Here is a 19,189-nt window from a genome sequence, read left to right on the forward strand (position 1 = left end):
TTCGAACCCCAGACACCCCACCTGCAGGGGAGTCGCTTCACAAGTGGTGAAGCTTCGGTCTGCAGGTGTCTATCTTTCTCTCCCCCTCTTTGTCTTCCCCTCCTCTCTTCATTTCTCTCTGTCCTATCCAACAACAATGACATCATTAACAACAATAATAACTACAACAATAAAAAAACAACAAGGACAACAAAAGGGAAAATAAATAAGTACACAAAAATATTTTTAAAATAAAATAAAATAATGCGTAAAATAATATACAAAGGGTGAAAGAAAGAAAAACTAATAGGGAAAACTAGCCTATCAAGTCTCCTCAAAAATATCTTTACAAATTATAACTCCCTGTTGACACAAATGGGGAGAGAGAGGGAAAGACTAATAAGCAATCCTTCTTTCTAGTGCTCAGAATTATGTACTGTAATTATGAATATTAATAACAGTGCTTCCAGCTTACAAAGCTTTTTTTGTCTTGTGAGTTACTCCACACAGTTCATAAACATTCTCTATAATTCTTGTACTATGCCCATGAGTAAAATAGTTATAAAGGACTATTATTATTAATTATAATGCATGGCAACTAAGAGACAAAAGAATATTGCTATAGATATGTGTTGTAAGTTCTCTAACTTTTATCGAAAATAGAGAGTAAAGCTTTCATTAACTAACATGTATATGCTACTTACAAAAAATTAAAAGAGAAAATAGTAGGGGAGCCAGGTGGTGGCACACCTGGTTGAGCACACATGCTACAATGAACAAGGACCCGGGTTTGAGCCCCTGCTCCCCACCTGCAGGGGGAAAGCTTTGCAAGTGGTGAAGCTGTGCTGCATGTCTCTCTCTTTGTCTCTCTCTCTCTATACCACCCCTCTGTCTCGATTTCTGGCTGTCTCTAGCCAATAAAAAAAAAAAAGAAAACATTAAAAAAATTTAAAAAATAGTAGGAACATGGAAAAAAAGTATAGACTTCAAATTTCCTTTCCCATTTTCTACAGAAAAAAATAAATGAATATTTTTTAATTTTATTAGTGAATTAATATTGATCTATAGAATTACAAGATAATAGGGGTATAACTCTATATCCACCATCAGAGTTCTGAATCCTCATTCCTCCAAGTACTGTAGTAAGCTACAGTACTTCTCCTAAAGTTATAGATGTGGGCTAACTATTATTACTACAATTATCTATCTATATTTATATGTAATTGCCCATTTTAAGATCCTGTCATCTTTTCCTTTCCAAGGAATGTGTGTACATTTGTCACACGTACAAATGTCCCTCTCTTCTTCCTCTTCTCTTTCTGGGTCCTAATGGAATTGGAATTCAGAGCCCTCTGGTCATCCCCTGATCATTCCCACTGAAGTATGGACCAAATTTCTTTTTTTGGGGTGCAGAAGATAGAAGTTCTATCTTCTGTAATTCCTTTTCCACTGGGCATTAGCATTGGCATGCTGATTCATACCCCCAGCCTATTTTTATTTTCCCCTAGTGGGAAAGGGCTTTGGAGAGGAGAGGTTCCAGGACAACTTGGTGAGGTCGTCTGCCCAGAGAAGTCAGAATGGAATCATAATAGCATCTGCAACTTGGATCTGAAAGGTGACTTGATATAAAGTGGTGGAAAATGATTAATGAACAAGAAACAAAAAGTAGAAATAGAGAAATGAGAATCTTAAGGTATCTTAGGGTGAAAAGAAGCTAGGAAGTCCATTTTAGACATGTTCATAGAGGCCCACAACTATCATAGTTTTTGCTTGAGTTTGATAGCTAACAAGGAGTTGTACTAAAATATTGTCTGGGTAGCTGGGAGGTGGTGCAGCGTGTTAAGTGCATGTGGTGCAAAGTGCAAGGACTGGCTTAAGAATCCCAGTTCAAGCCCCTGGCACCCCACCTACAGGGGAATCACTTCACACGGGTATGAAGCAGGTCTGCAGGTGTCTATCTTTCTCTTCCCCCTGTCTTCCCCTCCTCTCTCGATTTTTCTCTGTCCTATCCAACGATAATGACAGCAATAATAACAACAACGATGATAAACAACAAGGGAAACAAAAGGGAAAAAAATTTAAAAATATATTGTCTGAGAAGATGGTGTCAGAGTAGAGAAAGGGGCTAGAAAATAGGAATAGAGAGTAGCTCCCAATCTTCGGAAAAAAAATCCATGAATAAAATCAATGGTTTATTCCATCTACCTGACCCAGGACCCATATATTTTTATATTTAACACAGGAGACTGTGTAACCTCTGAGTTCCTATTGTTCTGACCTCACAGTTCATGGCCATAGCTGGGAACATTCTAGGCTGCACACATTTCAGGATCAGTGTTCCTCAAGTGGCAGGGCAGTATGACCCAGCCTCCCTTCAGAGAGTGGGGCAGTCCCTACCATTGATCTTTATGGTGAGGACAAGGTCCTGGGGAGACCCGCAAAAAGGGCTTATGATGAACTTCCAGATGAAATTGACTAGGGATGGTGGAGAGAGGCATCCATTAGAGGTCTTGCCCATCCTATTTGTGTGGGAATCCAAGGATTCCCTGACTGGGTCCCCAGATGATGGGATAGTCTAGTAGAGTCAAAAAATGAATCTTTTTCATAAATTGCCATTTCATTTTCAAGAACCAGGTTTTAGCTGATAAATATCTCTAATTAAAAAAAATCATTTTATTGGGGAAATGATTGTCTAAAAGACAGTTGTTGGCATGTGAGTACAATTTCTCTTCTCCCCTTGATATGTATCCACACACCCATGATTTGCCAACCATTGCAGTCCTCCCCCTCTTCCTTTGATGCATGCACTACACCACAGAAAGTCCAAGTTTCTCCCAGAGCTTTCCCTTTCTTTCCTTGAAAAAAATCTGTCGTTTCTAAGAGTCATGATTAGGGAATTAAAATAAGAGAGTAGCACATGATAATGCTCCAAGTCTATTTCCTAATATTATTTCTTTTTGTCTTTTCGTTTTTTTTCTTAAAAGGATCCCCATTTTATTGTCATCTGTTTAATGTATGTTACTTGCTTCTTAAGAATTCAGTTTCCTTGGCCTTATGTATGTGAGTGAAGTATATGTGGGCCAGGATCTTTTTGTTTTCTTCCTATTTTAATCCATTAATTATCTCTTCCTCTTTGCTCTATTGCTCTGAGTAGGTTGATAGAAAGGACTAGGAATTCTATAACCACCGGCTTTGTGGCTCTGACACACAGTAGTTTCTTTCACACAGAAAAGAGAACAAAGCAGGAAGATCTTGGCTCTTTGACCTCTTAAATTCCTCAAGGCAATTGAGTGGTTGAATTTGAAGTGAAATGCCTAGAAACCATATAGTATTTTTTTTTTTTTTGCTTTAAAGTACATGAAAATAGTCTTCAGTCAGTGGTATCAAACTGAAATGCCCACTTTTCATTGGATACAAAGATCACTTTAGAAGTTTATTCTTATTTGTGAAATACTAATGATGATTTTTTCTTTTCTGCCTGATTAGAGGCAACGTACAAAATGGAGTAGTGAACGAAACAGTATAAGAGAGAATATTGGAAAGAGAAGTGGGCATTGATATTGAGACACTCTGGAGGGGGAGAATGCCCAAGAATAAAATGCCCTACACCTTGAAGTTGTAATAAGTGGAGGCATGGCTTAGAATGGAAGTGAAGGCAAGCCGGTAGCAGTGAATAAAAATGGGACGCGTGCATACACACAACACACGCACATGCACACGCACACGTTCAACCCTTATCTGTGATCTTGGGAACACTATGGTAGTTCCCACTGAAGTTGGTAGGGAAACAGAAGTTTGGTGATAGGAGTTGTGTGAATTTATAACTTTATTATTTTATAGTTCTATAAATCACTAATAAACAAACAAGAATGCAGTGTCCTGTAAAGGGGAAGTTCAGGGTGTAGTAGTTTAGGGTATGTGGATGTTGATATGAAGAAGACCTTTTCTTCTGACTACTGACTAATTATCTTTCTTCTTAACACATTATAACAATAGATTATATATTTATAAAACCTTAATGATCACATGAATCAGAATTTCTTGTTCTCATAGACAACAATAGGAATTGAGGTTGATTGAATACCTTTCCCAAGCTTTCATGCAGTTTCTGTGAAAGACATTATTACAAGGAGCACCAGCTCTTTCTCTGAAATTGATGTGGACATCAAATGATCTGAATAAAACATGCTTTGAAAGGCAATGGGTAGGTTAGGACATGTTGTTCTCTTAGCTGTTGTAACAAGTATGTACTGAATGTTTAGGCAATGTGTTTTATTACTGTTACTTATGTGAAGTATTTTGATAATAAGAAATAAATACCAGTTCAATTTATTGTTAATTTAATGTCACTGTGGTCTTTGCTATTCAGGATGCATTGCAGAAAGCTTTGGAAGATGTAGAAGCAAAGCATAAGATTCTCAGAGAGAAACGGAGGTAAAGCACACGTTTGCCAGAATCCTCTCTTCTGTGTTACAATAAATTTTGACTTTTGAACAGACAGATTTGGTGACTATTGTGAACTTGTCTCTGTCATCTTATGATATTATTCATAATGTGCTTAATATACCCAGACAACATATTCAGTGTAAGATATTATAACTATGCATAAAGCAGATAATGCATGCACACAATATATTGAAATAATGTTAAAATGTATGAATACAGTGAAAATTAATTTAAATGTCTATAGTCTGAATGAAGAAGTGAACTACTCTGGAAATCAGCTGACAGCTTCACTTTTCCTGTATCTTGTAGCTCTTAAAGATTTTTAAATTTTTATTTATTTTCTTTATTTTGGAGACAAGAGAAATTAAGATGTATGGTGAAAGAGAGGAAGAAAAGAAAGACACCTGCAACATTGTTTCACCACTTGTTAAGTTTCCTCCTGCAGGTGGGAACCAAGGTATTGAACCTGGGTCCTTGCACACTATACCGTATACCATTGCTAGGCCCCTCCTGTAGCATTTAAAACTTTAGAGGATTTTTCATAAGTTTCGTCCTCTTCTAGTGTTTTTTACAGTTATTTATTTTTAAATTAGAAATTTAATAGCGGTTTGTAAAGTTATAAGATTACATGGTTTAGCTCCATACTACACCCAGCACAAAATCCCCGTGTTCCCACCCTTCCAATAATGACCATGATAGTTTGCCCAGTTTTAGAGACTTATGAACTTATTTTATAGCAAAATGCTTTTTTAATTGTAGACAGTCAGTATACTATATACTATCACAGAATGAATGTTATACTCTGTAACATATATTTTTTTAGGGTCTTCTACATAGTACTTTTTTGTTGTAGAGTTGGTATCTATGATAGAGAAGATACTTTTGAGGGGTAGTGTGATCTCTACATATCTTATCCTTTATTTTAAATTTTTATTATTTATTTAATTATTGGATAGAGACAGCCAGAAATTGAGAGGGAAGAGGGTGGTAGAGAGGAAGAGAGAGAGACACACACTTGTAACACTGCTTTACCACTCGCAAAGCTTCCCCCCTGTTGGTGGGGGATGGAGGCTCAAGCCCAGGTCATTGTGCATTGTAACATGTGTGCTCAAGCAGGTGAGCCACCATCTGGCCCTCTAATCCTTTCCATACATGCACTTAGTAAATATTTAATATATTAATTCATGTTAGTAACTTCCTCAAAATATATTGCATATCATATATCTATCTACATAGAAAGATTGATAGAGCCATATCCTGATGGATTAGTGATTGTTGTACTTACTCTGTATAATAAGTATGTTATATTATTGATATTGTAATATATGACTATGAAAAGATAAAGCTCGTTAATGCAATGAGAAGCACTACAAATTAGGTAGAAAGAACTATTCTTTGCTGGGGAAGATAAATGAGCATTACCTAGGCATCTAACTGGTTCTAGTTTTATATTAAAATTTTTCTCCTTTGGTTCAAGTGGCTAGAAAGGTTTTCAGATTTAATTAGCTTATCCATTGTCATATGGCTATCAAAAAATAAGCTTGCATTTGAAGCCATGTCTGTCCTTCTGGCTCTTAGATTCATTCATGTGATTTTCATAGTTCCCAGAGCCTCTGGTTACTGTGGTTATTTCTACCATGTCTCTCAATTTCTATTTTTATACTTTTTACTGATAAGAATAGAGGACACACATAATAGAGGACAGAGTAAGAAAAACAGACACTCATATGTTGTCTTTGTAAGCCTATTACATTAACTTTACTTTACCTCTGATTTTGGAAAAAGAAAAAGTTAAAGAATATTTTTAGAGCAAATTTCAATCTGTGTAATATACTGTGTAATTATTTGAAGGCTTGAGGATATGCTATAAGTTTTAAAAAAATCACATACTGTACAAAGTACCGAAGTTTTAAGATAAAGTATTTTTTTCATAAATGTTATTATGTGCATATTAGAGTAACCAACACTTCGGAACGTCCTTGGCATTTTCTAGTTCTTGAAAATTTAAACTGACAGACTTGGTTTTGAGTCAAGAAATTGTTGTTTGACAGGTGCAACTGGTCGATTCTGATATTTAAGCAAGACTTGACTATACAGAAACACTGATTGTATCCATGAGACTTTGCAAAATACCTGGATATTTTAAATATATTTCCTTAGATGTTTGTTTTCCGAGAGTAATTATTATCAGTATGGTAAACTGTATTTTTTTACTTAATGATTTTTAAAACTCTTTCCAAATATAATGCTAGAGAATTAAAAAGAGCAAGGACACTTTCTCTATTCTACGGCGTGAACATAGAAAACCGAAACCAAGCTGGGATGTTCATTTACAGTAATAACCGCTTGATCAAAATGCATGAGAAAGTGGGCCCACAGTTGAAACTGAAGTCCTTGTAAGTATTTTTTTTTTCCAGCATCACAGGCAGGCAGAACAAGGGAGGCTGCAGTAAGATTCTGTCTGTGGAATTAGATGAGTGGTTAATCATAATGTGAGCAGCTGTCACATCTTCCTTTCACCCCTCCCACCAATGTGCGAACATTAATCTGCCTAATTTATAGTATCAGTGAAGCTGCATGCATGCTCCTCAGGGAAAGCCCAGGTTGGGAAATTTCTTCAAAGCATTTTCTGAGCAATTTGATGTTTTACCACTTCTTACACCATCTGCATGGACTTGGTCTTTGTTTAATATTTTACCAGTGAAAAGGTGCTGGAAAGATAGCACATGTAGTACATAGGAGTTACATAAGAGAGCATCAAAATTTAATCACTGGCACCACTAGTAGCTACAGCTGACCAGAGCTGTGGTCAGAAAAGTAAACAAACAAAAGCAATGCATGCATAGTAAGGACCTTTTAGAAAAGAAAGTAAAAATACCTACAGTGTTTCATATATATATATGTACACACGTATAGGCTTAAAACCTATCTTATTATCATTTTGTGCTGTTCCTACATATATTGAGTTCTTACCAGTTTCCTATGTAACTGGATTATTAGCATTTTGTCATTCTTTGTATTGCAGGGTAGTGTTATTATTATTATTATGATTACTATTATTATTATGATGATGATGATGCTTTCTAGTAATCTGAATTGCTGTGAACTGCTTTCTTGAGTAATGTAGAGTTCTGAGAAGAAGCCATAGAAAAGCACAGTCATGAGAAGCCATGAGAAGTAGAATGTTTCTGAGGTACAATACTCATTTTGCTTTCTCATCCTCAAAGAATTAGCAGTTCATTCAGCAAGCACTTATCTTGTAGTCTCACATGTCAGACACTATACTGAGTTCTGCAGACAAGATGATGAAAAGCTACTACCCTCTGACCAGGATTATAAGTCTAGTGAAAAGGTCATGTGATAAATACATACTTTTTAATATTTACTTATTTATTTATTTTCCCTTTTGTTGCCCTTGTCACTATTGTTATTGTAGTTATTATTATTGTTATTGCAACCATTATTGTTAGATAGGACAGAGAGAAATGGAGAGAGGAGGGGAAGACAGAGAGGGGGAGAGAAAGATAGACACCTGCAGACCTGCTTCACCACCTGTGAAGGGACTCCCCTGTAGGTGGGTGCCGGGCTAGCACAGGGGTGCCTCTTCCCGGGCGTGTACTCTCTGGGTCGGAGAGAACATGACTGGAGCCAGCCTGGGCTGCTACTCACTCATCGACAACTCAGGAACAGACTCATGGTGAGGCAGTGCAGTGTCTTTATTGATTAGAGAGCCAAGGCTTTTAGAGGGCAAACCTGGAAGTGGCAAGTCAGAAGTGGAAATGGCTAAGAAAGGGGCGGAGAAAGGCAAAAGGGGCTGGCAAGGTAGAAACTTCCTTAGCAACTGTTGCGAGGGTTTTAACTGGTAGGATTAATATTACTCTGCAGGCAGGGAGGGTCTCAAGGGTAGAAAGAAGATAGATCAGAGGAATGGAATGGGTGGAGATCTTTCAGGCAAAACAGTGATTATGTAGATAGGCCATAGTATGTAGATAGGCCATTCCTATGCAGGGTGCTTTGTGAGACTCCTCACAATTTTCCAACATCTCCCCCTTTCTTTTTTATCTAATGGCCATAATATCAGGAATGCAGGGTGCTTTGTGAGGCAGGGAGTCTGATTAGACGGGGCACACCTTTGGGGTTACTCCTGTCCCTCCTTGCTCAACATCTCAGTAGAGAGAGAGACTGACAGGATAGATGCACTCCTCAGGTCAAGCCCTGCCAGGCTCTACCACATCCTCACAACTTCCCGACTGGTGGGGAGCTGGGGGCTCGAACTGGGATCGTTCTGTCAGTCCTTGTGCTTTGCACCACATATGCTTAACCCGCTGTGCTTCCATCCAACTCCCAATAAATACATATTTTTATGTCTTGTGAGAACAGTGAGAATGATGATTTAAAAAAAAAGCTAGCATACTGTCTTGCTTAAAACCTCAGTGACTTCATAATAGAGTAGGTATAGTATACATCTGGTTCAGAATAGATCTGCTTACCTTAGTCTTCCTGTGATCTGACTTCACATGACTGTCATCCCTCACTGCCCATTATTAACTTCTCACTGTGTTTACCTCACACCAGATACTTCCTGTCCTTCAGAAAACTTAAGCTCATTCCTGTCTTATGATTTTGGCATTTGCCATTATCTCTATCTTGAACCTTCTGCCTTCAAGATCTTCTGGCTGTGGGTTCTAATATGTAACTCAGATATTTGAAGTCTCCTTCACAGAAGGTCTTCTGAACTCTCTGATAAAAATTAGGACCTGCCATCACTCACCTCCATACTACTTTTCTCATACCATTTATCACTATCTGAATTGATATTGTCACCTTTAGTGACTGCTACCCTGCAATATAAGAGAAACTTCATAAGCAGAGATCTTGTTCTTATTCACTACTGTAGTGCTATTTCCTAGAATAAGGCCATGTATAAGTTTGAATAATTGACTGAGTGAATTAATGGGTATATATCAAAGGCAAACATCAGTTGCAAAGAAAAGCACTTAAGAGGGTCAGTAAACTAAACTGTGGAAGTCGAGTTAGACATCTAAAAAGAAATGTTGTCCAAATTTAGATTTAGAGAGTATGAGTAGCAAAGGAAAGACAGATGAAAAAGGGGAAAGGTATGAGAAGCAGGATAGACAAGGGCTCCAAACTGGGAAGGCTTGACCAAGAGTAGTGGGAAACCTCAGATAAGTTAGATTTCTGGATGTTCTTTCCCAGTACGGAATTTTCCTGTTGTATCTATCATGTGTTAATTTAAAAATGTGAAGAGCTGATTTTATCCATAAGGCAGAGTCATGTCCTTTCATGGGATAATTCAATCCTTATTTATGCTTAATAGAATTCACTGAGAACCACGTGATCCTCCACAGTAATAAGGAAATACCTGGGCAGAAGTGAAGATGAAGACTATGACTCACTGGCCAGTATTATGACAAGATAATCATGTTTATTTAAGCAAACTATTGTTAGTGGTGTTTAATCAGACTCCCTCTTACCACATACCCTGGATTCTCATGGCAAGTTAGGCAGAGGTGTCATATTAATTTAGTAATCATGTACTAAAGTGGAGTATATAAAGGAACCAAATATACCTGGGATCACCACAGATTTAATGAAATATGAGATGACTTGTTAGACTGTATCATGTGTCAGTTTACTTTTTAAAAAATGATTTCAAAATACTGGAGTTGATTTCTTTTTCCTTAGCTAAGTTTCACACACACACACACAAACACACAAACACACGCAAAATGTATCTATATTTATTTCTACAGACTTGGTGCCGGTGTAGTTGGAATTGTTAGTATACCCTTGGAGATCATGGAACCGTCCCACAATAAGCAGGAATTTCTCAATGTTCAAGAGTATAATCATCTACTAAAAGTCATGGGACAGTACGTGGTCCAGTACTGTAAGGACACCGGAATCAGTGAGTATCCAATATTTATAGTCACAGTCAAAATTACTTAATGGGAATCAACTTGTGTGATTTCTTTAAGCTGGAATGATTGCACTGGTTCAGGTAACAAGTTGTACAAAACCATGAAGGAAAACTCTAGCATTAAGTAAAAAAGGAGGATGTTATGAAGGAAGACAGTCTCACAAAATATTTCACCAAGTATTTTGTGACAAAGAAGGCTGGAGATTTGGAATTGGAAGTAAGAAAACATCATCAGTGAGCAGTGTGAAGTGACAGCTGACCATGGAGGAAGTGGGCTGAGGTTTTCCTTATCTGTCAAGATACTCGTAAAAATCACTGTAAGACTTTCCTGTATATAAGCTCAGAGTATCACATTTTTATAGATATACATGACTAGTCCTGATAAACTATTATATCAAATAGAATAATTATCCTTGATCCTGAATAATTATGGATATGTTACAACTTACTCTGCACATCTAACTAGTTATAAATATAATGATTTCAGAAGGATATAAATTTCAGAATAAAGTAAATAATTTCAAAAACTTAAAAAGTTATTTAGAAAATTTCACTTCTTAGATCACCTTACTCCAGAGATATTTGAACAATGAGATTGTATGCTGAGTATTAAGTAAGTAATCTTTCTCTGAGTTACAAATAACAAGTTAAAAGGCTGTCACTTGTGGAAAGAAATATACAGTCTACCAAGTATTTGCTTAGTGATTTGCATTAACTATGTATAATTCATGCATTAAAAATTATCTCTTTACCCTAGAGGTGACTTCAAATTTTATAATTGCTCCATATGAAATTACTGTTTTGTTCTTTTTATTTTTATCTATTCTGTAATTTTCATTATTAGTGATTTGCAAAAAAATATAATATTTTCTTTTGTACACACTCTGCTTGGTCCTGGAATTTTTTAAAAAAGATTTTCCTTTTTTTTTTTAGATAGGACAGAGAAAAATAGAGATGAGGCTAAGACAGAGAGAGAGAGAGAAAGACAGACACCTGCAAACCTGCTTCACCGCTTGTGAAGCCAACCCCCTGCAGGTGGGGAACTGGGGCCTCAAACGGGGATTCTTATGCCTGTCCTTGTGCTTCCTGTACTTAACCTGCTGTGCTACCATCCAACCCCCATGGTCCTGAATTTTTTTTTATGTTAGCAAAATGGGAAGTACAGTATGGGAGAGAGAAAAATATAGAATGAAGTTGTGAACACAAATATTCTGCCAAGGCTGGATTTCATGTCAAGGTCTAAAATCAGCTCAAAGCATTTTCTGTGGACCAACAACATCAACAACATCTGAAATCCTGTTAGAAATATAGATTCTCGGGGCCTGGCAGTGGCACACCAGGCTAAGTGTACATAAGTGTTGTTTTGGGATGGATCACTTCTGTTACCTATTACAACATCGTCACACCTCCCAGAAGTCCATATAACTTTTCCTTAACATGGACATATATAGTTTTTTTCACTTGATTTCCCTCCAAGGAATTGTTTGAAGCTGTATTCAAAATAGGATGAGTACATTGCTTGGCAGGGTTATTTTAGGCTATAGAAACAGAAGCTTTCAGAGTGAGGCATGAATCAAATATGTACTCCCCCCCTCTTCAAATGCTAGTGTGACATGGCACAAAAGTAAAATGTTAATATTTTGAAATTTGTATAACCTTCTTAATTCTTTTCTTTTTGCAAATTCTTCAGAATTTTGCTCATCCTTAGAATAAGAAATTATTCTCAGAAAGAGACATTATGTTTAAAGGTAAAATCAGTGATCTTTCACCAACCTACATTTATCCAGGGGAGCCATACTTAGTCATGTCTGTCTGGGAGTTGTGATGGTGGACTCCCTAAGTATATTTGCTTGGTTGTAGGGGTGCTTTCTCGTTAATTGTATTTGTAGTGCTAAGATGCCACTTGCCAGACTTCCACCAGGCTAGGCAATTTCATATCCCTTTCTACCTAATTTTTTTCAAAAACTTTCCATAGACTAATGAGTAAGACACAAAATAAATTCAAAATAAATATACTATACTTCTGATTTAGTGATTCCTAACATATTATTGTTGTCCTAGCTCCATATTTGTCTCTAAATTGATTTAGGGTTGAAGGATTCTTCCATAAAAGATGTTCCTCTAGAAAGAAGGTGGAATGAAAGATAACAATCATGAGTATTTATTTAGGACTTCATCCCAAAACTTCATTGTCAAACTGAGTCAAGCAGTCAAGGTCAGATTTGGTAATTGCCAAAACTGTACTAACGTCCACCTTGAAGGTCCTTGCTTATTAATTCCCACAGGAATAACCGAAGTTATATAACGCTTGACTAATACTCTAAAAGCCATATTGCAGGGGCACATTTTTAATAAAAAGTACCTGGGTAGGTATCTTGCCTTATAAATAAAAGATGAAATTTTCATATTTGCTGTAAATCTGATCTGTTTCCGTGTAAAAAAAATTGAATCAGCAGAAAGGGAAATTGAGAGATAATGACTTTGTGTAATTTATCATATTGGCATTCACTTTTTGGCACAGTTGATGTTGAAAAAAATCTCAGAAATATTTTCCTTGTCTCTGAGTCTGGTCTTGCCTCAACTGTTTGTTACTATTTCTTCTGAAACTTTTTGGATCTTTACAGTAAAATGGACATATTAATCATCAGCATTTTAGAATAAAGGGGGAGGGGAAGGAAAAAATAAGAGTGAAGCCTCAAATGATATTTAAATTTAAACAGAAGAAATTACATATAAACTTTGTTATTAGACTTTTCCAAAATGTGTAGGAATACATATAATGCTTAAAACAAAATCTCTGATGTAAGCCCAAGCTTCTCCCAGCAGAACACAAATCATAGAAAGGTTAAAAACAATTTATATCAGTCACTACCTCAATACTTTAATTCCCTGCATTTTCATAGAAGTAAAAAAGAAAGTCCTATGAACTACAAAAGAAATCCTGACTAGCCAGAGATAATTTGAGAAAGAACAACAAATCTGGAGGCATCATACTTTTGATTTAAACTATACTACAACACTATTGTGATCAGAACAGTATAATACACTGGCACAAAGTTAGACAAACAGATCAGTGGAATAAAATAAAAATAAAAATCCCAAATATAAACCCACACATAGAAAAAACAGATTTTTAAAAATATTTATTACTTTTTGTTGCCTTTGTTGTTTTGTTGTTGTAGTTATTACTGTTTTTGTTGCTGATGTAGTTGTTGTTGGATAGGACAGAGAGAAACTCTACTTTCATGAGGCAGCCTGTGAATCTCTGCATAAATTAGGAGATACAGTTTTCATATTAACATCAAATCTATTTCTCTTAAAAAATTTTTATTATTATCTCTGTTGGATAGAGACAGCCAGAAATTGAGAGGGGAGAGGGAGATAGAGAGGGAGAGAAGCAGAAAGACACTTGCAGCCCTGCTTCACCACTCGCAAAGCTTTCCCACTACAGGGGAGGACCATGGGCTCTATCTTGGGTCCTTGCACACTGTAACATGTACCCTCAACCAGGTGTGCCTCTGCCTGGCCCCTCAACATCAAATATATTTTTTGTGTATTCTTTCATTCACCAGGTATCACAGAACAGACAGATCTTCATGATTTATGCTTTTTGGAAATTTACAGCATGACTTGACAATTAGAGGACTAGTATCCAACAGAAAAGAATGACTGTTGTGAATCACATGCAAACCAGTCAGCAAGAACTCATATTCTAGAGGTCAGAGAAGGTTTCCCTAAGGAGATGATATTTCCTAGAGGATGAAGAAGAGTTATGCTAATTTAATTCTTTCTATTTGGGGCCATGTGGGATAGGCCTCAAGCCTTTCCAAAGGACAGTCCTCCAGATAGTTAAAGACTATCTATTTTTGAAATCATTTCCAGTATTGTTATAGCCTAAACTTCCCAAGTTGTATTGTTATTCAGCTTGCCATCATATATACCCACTAGTTTAATATTGTGTTATCTATTAATAAACATGAAAATAGTAAATTAAACTAAAACAGGGGGCCAGGAAGTAGTACACTTAGTTAAGTGCACATATCACTATGTACAAGGATCCATGTTTGAGACCCCGACCCCCCACCTGCAGGGAGGATGCTTCATGAGTGGTGAAGCAGGTCTGCAGGTGTCTTTCTCTCTCCCTCTCTGTCTCCCCTTCCCTATCAATTTCTGTCTGTCCTTTAAAATAAAAATAAAGTGAAAGAAAAAGATGACCACCAGAAGCTGAAGATTCGTAGTGCCGGCACCAATCCCCCTCGATAAGCTGGTGGCAATAAAAAAAAAAAAAAGGAAGGAAGGAAAGAAGGGAGGAAGGAAAGAAGGAAGGAAGGAAGGAAGGAAGGAAGGAAGGGACTGAAGCAGCCTTGAATAAAATGGTGTCATTATCTCTTTTAAGTTGTAGCTTGATTGATACAACCTAATATTTTTTTATTTTTATTAGTGATTTATGAAATTATAAGGTAATTGGGGTATAATTTCACAGTGTTCTCACCACCAGAATTCTGTGTCCCCATCTTCCTTCAATAGAAACTATATTAGTTCTCCCAGGTCTTTATCCATACCTGCAGCCCTACTTCACCACTCATGAAGTATCATGAGTATCTGACTTCGTCTTGGGCACAACCCGATTTGAGTCTGACCCCCCACCACCACCACTGCATTAAACGAAGTTTCAGTGTTATGATGCCTTTCTGTCTCACTATTTCTGTCTGTGTTTTTGTATCTGAAAAAAAAACAGCATGGAGTAGGAATCTCCAGTGACAGAGACAGAGATAGAGACAGAAATGTCTGACCCCCTCTTATCTTCTTAAAGGAAACATACTTTATTTATGATGGCTGCATCTCATACTTGATTTCATCTCAAAGACTTAACCTCCAAATACAGTCACATCGAAAATGAAGTTTTATTATATGAATTTAGGGAGAATCCATTCATTCAGTTCATCACAATCTGCTAGCTTTAGTTGGCTGCTCACAGCAGATTTGTTTCTCCAAAATGATGCACATTAGTATCTAAGATCTCAGGGCCGGGTGGTGGCGCACCTGGTTAAGTGCATGGATTACAATGCACAAGGACCTGGGTTTGAGCCCCCAGCCCCCACCTGCAGGGGGAAAACTTCATGAGTGGTGAATCAGGGCTGCAGGTGTCTCTCTGTCTCTCTCCCTCTCTATCATCCTCTTCCCTCTTGATTTCTGGCTGTCTCTATCCAGTAAATAAAGATAATAAAAATGGATTAAAAAAAGAAATAAAAGTATCTAAGATCTCCGAAAAGCACAAGAAACATACACATTTATGTTGTGGATACACATCGCATAAGGGGAGGTCTATGTAATACAAAAAGATGTAACTATAAAGAAGTTAACTTGATGTAGTTCAAGAAACAATCATATCCTTTTAAATCTAATTTTTAATACTTATTAATGTAATAAATGGATCTAGCATAGTTATGCTAAATATAATGTCATTGATAATCAGTTTATGTTTTATTAGAAAAACTTATTGTAGCATTATGGATTAACTTGTGTCTCCTCTGATTTCACGTGTTGTAATATTTTTTAATATTAATTTACTTTGATAATGAATTTATTGTTTTTCAAAACTTTCTTTGTTATCAGTACAAGGGCTCTGATGACATATCTCTTGGACGTCACATTTTTTTGTTGAGGAGGGTTAAGGCTTTACAGTGCAATCATATACGTGTTGGAGTATTAATCGTGGTATCTCAGAATGACTATATTTAGTCACCTTTAAAATGAGTCTATTAGATGTGCTGTAATTCAGTCTTATTAATGTCCTTATAAAAAATGAGACACAAAGGTGGATATATATAGAGAGAAAAGAAAATATGAGGACATAGCAGATGGCAGCCATGGACTAATACCACACAAACATGTGAGAATGTGTGTGCGCACACAGCACACACATACACACACACACACACACATCTATACTCATCTTGATCATGGACTTCCAATCTTTTAAAATGTGACAAAATGCATTTCAATGTTTCATGCTCTCTGGTCTGTGATGTTTTATGTGGCAACCTAGAAAATAGTAGCATTAAAGAGCACACTGTAATGATATTCATAAACCCATTATAAACTCAACACTTACCGAATCCTGGGCAATTATAAGTGCACTTTTAGCATTCATTAAAAAAAAAACCCTCTGTTTAGAAAACATAATAAATGTGTTGCAAATATCATGCCTAAAAATTACTAATACTTTCTTAATACTATGAAAATTCCAGCCTGTTGTTTATACTTCTAATTATCGCTTCTCTCTCCCATCCCCTGTTTGTTTGTTTGTTTGCCCTTGTAATTTGTTCATGGGAAAACCTGGATTAGTAGTCTTATAGTCTTCATACAGTGTAGTTTTTTTAATATTTATTTATTCCCTTTTGTTGTTTTATTGTATTAGTTATTATTGTTGTTGATGTCATCATTGTTGGATAGGACAGAGATAAACGGAGAGAGGAGGGGAAGACAGAGAGGGGGATAGAAAGACAGACACCTGCAGATCTGCTTCACCGACTGTGAAGCGACTCCCCTGCAGGTGGGGAGCTGGGGGCTCGAACCGGGATCCTTATGCTACAGTGTAGTTTTTAATCACTGCATTACTGGGTATAATTAAACAAACTATCTTTGTTCATTTTTCTCTAAATTGTAAATTTTAGGATACTGACAAATTCAGAGGGCTTTCTTTGTTTTTTGTTTGTGAAGATGCTTCATGGTTTGTAGTACTTTATCATAAGGCACATTGTCTCTCTTTTAATGAAACTATTAACAATGAATGACTTCATGCATAGTTCCCTTGAATATGCCAAAACCTTATTTTCAAATTTCATCACTTTTTATCATTTATTAGCTTTAATACTTCTATAAAGTAAATCTTACTTCATCTATTACTTACCAATGTTAGTTGATGTTTTTGCTGTTCAACAGGAGCAACACTAGAGCCCGATACTGCTAAAAATTTGCATGTATCTCAAGAGGGAGTACAGTGAATAGAATGTTGGACTCTCACACACAAGGTCCAGAGTTCAATCCCTGGCATTCTGTGTGCCAGAGTGATACTCTGGTTTTCTCTTACTCTCTTTTACTTAGTATAATAAATAAATAAATCTTTTAAAAATTGCATGTATGAAAGACTGATATGAGAGGTACTAGAGATAAAACATAAACATTAAGTGTTTAAAAGACCAGACATGGGGAGTCGGGCAGTAGCGCAGTGGGTTAAGCACAGGTGGCGTGAAGCACAAGGACCGGTGTAAGGATCCAGGTTCGAGCCCTGGCTCCCCACCTGTAGGGGGGTCGCTTCACGAGTGGTGAAGCAGGTCTGCAGGTGTCTCTCTTTCTCCCCCCCTCTCTATCTTCCCCTCCTCTCTCCATTTTTCTCTGTCCTATCCAACAACAATGACATCAACAACAATAATAATAACTACCACAACAAGGGCAACAAAAGGGAAAATAAATAATAAAAAAAAATAAATAAAAAAAAATAAAAGACCAGACATTCTGCTTGACTTACATGGCATAAATATTTACTAAGCTTAAAAATTTTTTTTTTATACCCCAGCTTCAAGCAAAAAGCAGTATGGTTCAGGAGTTCATTGAATTGATTTCTGTGTTTTAAAAAAATCACATTGCCAGATTTTTTCCATTTACACTGCTTTCACTTGGTAATTGAAATTATTACCATTGACAGCACTTATGCTTCCTTTTGTTTCTGACAACGGTTGTATTATTATCATGATAATGACTTTTTTAATATCTGCAATGAAGTTTTTTGCTTAAAATATCTCAAAGGCTCTCCACCTGTATTGCAAGTAATATACTAAAAGATCTGATACTCTTGCTTTATCAAGAATTTAATATACATTTATTCTTACAGTATGATGTTTTCTGTCATATGAGAAGATCTCACTGTGTTCATTAGTCTGCTTTTTGTGTACCTTAGTAAAAAAAGAAGTGTTATATTTGATGATTTTGAGTTTTTTAAATACATATAAGAATTAAATGTAATCTGTACTAACCAAAAGAAGTAAACATGAATTATAAGACTTTTTTAAAATTTATTTTTTATTTAAGAAAGGATAAATTAACAAAACCATAGGGTAGGAGGGGTACAACTCCACACAATTCCCACCACCCAATCTCCATATCCCACCCCCTCCCCTGATAGCTTTCCCATTCTCTATCCCTCTGGGAGCATGGACCCAGGGTCATTGTGGGTTGCAGAAGGTGGAAGGTCTGGCTTTTGTAATTGCTTCCCCGCTAAACATGGACATTGACTCTCAGTCTGCCTCTCTCTTTCCCTAGTAGGGTGGGTCTCTGGGGAAGCGGAGCTCCAGGGCACATTGGTGGGGTCTTCAGTCCAGGGAAGCCTGGCCAGCATCCTGATGGCATCTGGAACCTGGTGGCTGAAAAGAGAGTTAACATACAAAGCCAAACAAATTGTTGAGCAATCATGGACCCAAAGCTTGGAATAGTGGAGAGGAAGTGTTAGGGGGGTACTCACTGCAAACTCTAGTGTACTTCTGCTTTCAGGTATATATTTTGAACTAGTTTATGGATAAGTATGAACATATGCTCTCTCTCACAGAATCTGGTCTATATCTAGGTTTTGGGACTTTGTTAGAAAGTGAACCACCTGGGATGGAATTAGAGAATACTATGAAAGGAAAGGTCTCACCCAAGTAATTAAGCTGAAGGGTTGTCATTCCACACGTGAAGTCTCTGGACACAGTCTGAACTGAAGCATGTTGAGGTGGCAATCGTTGCGTTGATTAGGCTGTGATCGGCAGATGCAATATTATTTGA

At 36.8% G+C, this 19,189-nt stretch overlaps 1 protein-coding gene across 1 annotated transcript in view; it reads left to right on the forward strand.

The window, feature by feature from the left end:
- MORC1 (MORC family CW-type zinc finger 1) overlaps nt 1–19,189 on the forward strand; it is a 167,818-nt gene that overhangs the window by 50,481 nt on the left and 98,148 nt on the right. Inside the window, exons 12-14 of the mRNA XM_060197115.1 lie at nt 4,349–4,413; nt 6,678–6,821; nt 10,200–10,354. Of these exons, the coding sequence (XP_060053098.1) occupies nt 4,349–4,413; nt 6,678–6,821; nt 10,200–10,354 (364 nt within the window). The remainder of the gene's footprint in view (nt 1–4,348; nt 4,414–6,677; nt 6,822–10,199; nt 10,355–19,189) is intronic.

Source organism: Erinaceus europaeus, chromosome 9 (genome assembly GCF_950295315.1).
Source record: "Erinaceus europaeus chromosome 9, mEriEur2.1, whole genome shotgun sequence".
Taxonomy (NCBI): domain Eukaryota; kingdom Metazoa; phylum Chordata; class Mammalia; order Eulipotyphla; family Erinaceidae; genus Erinaceus; species Erinaceus europaeus.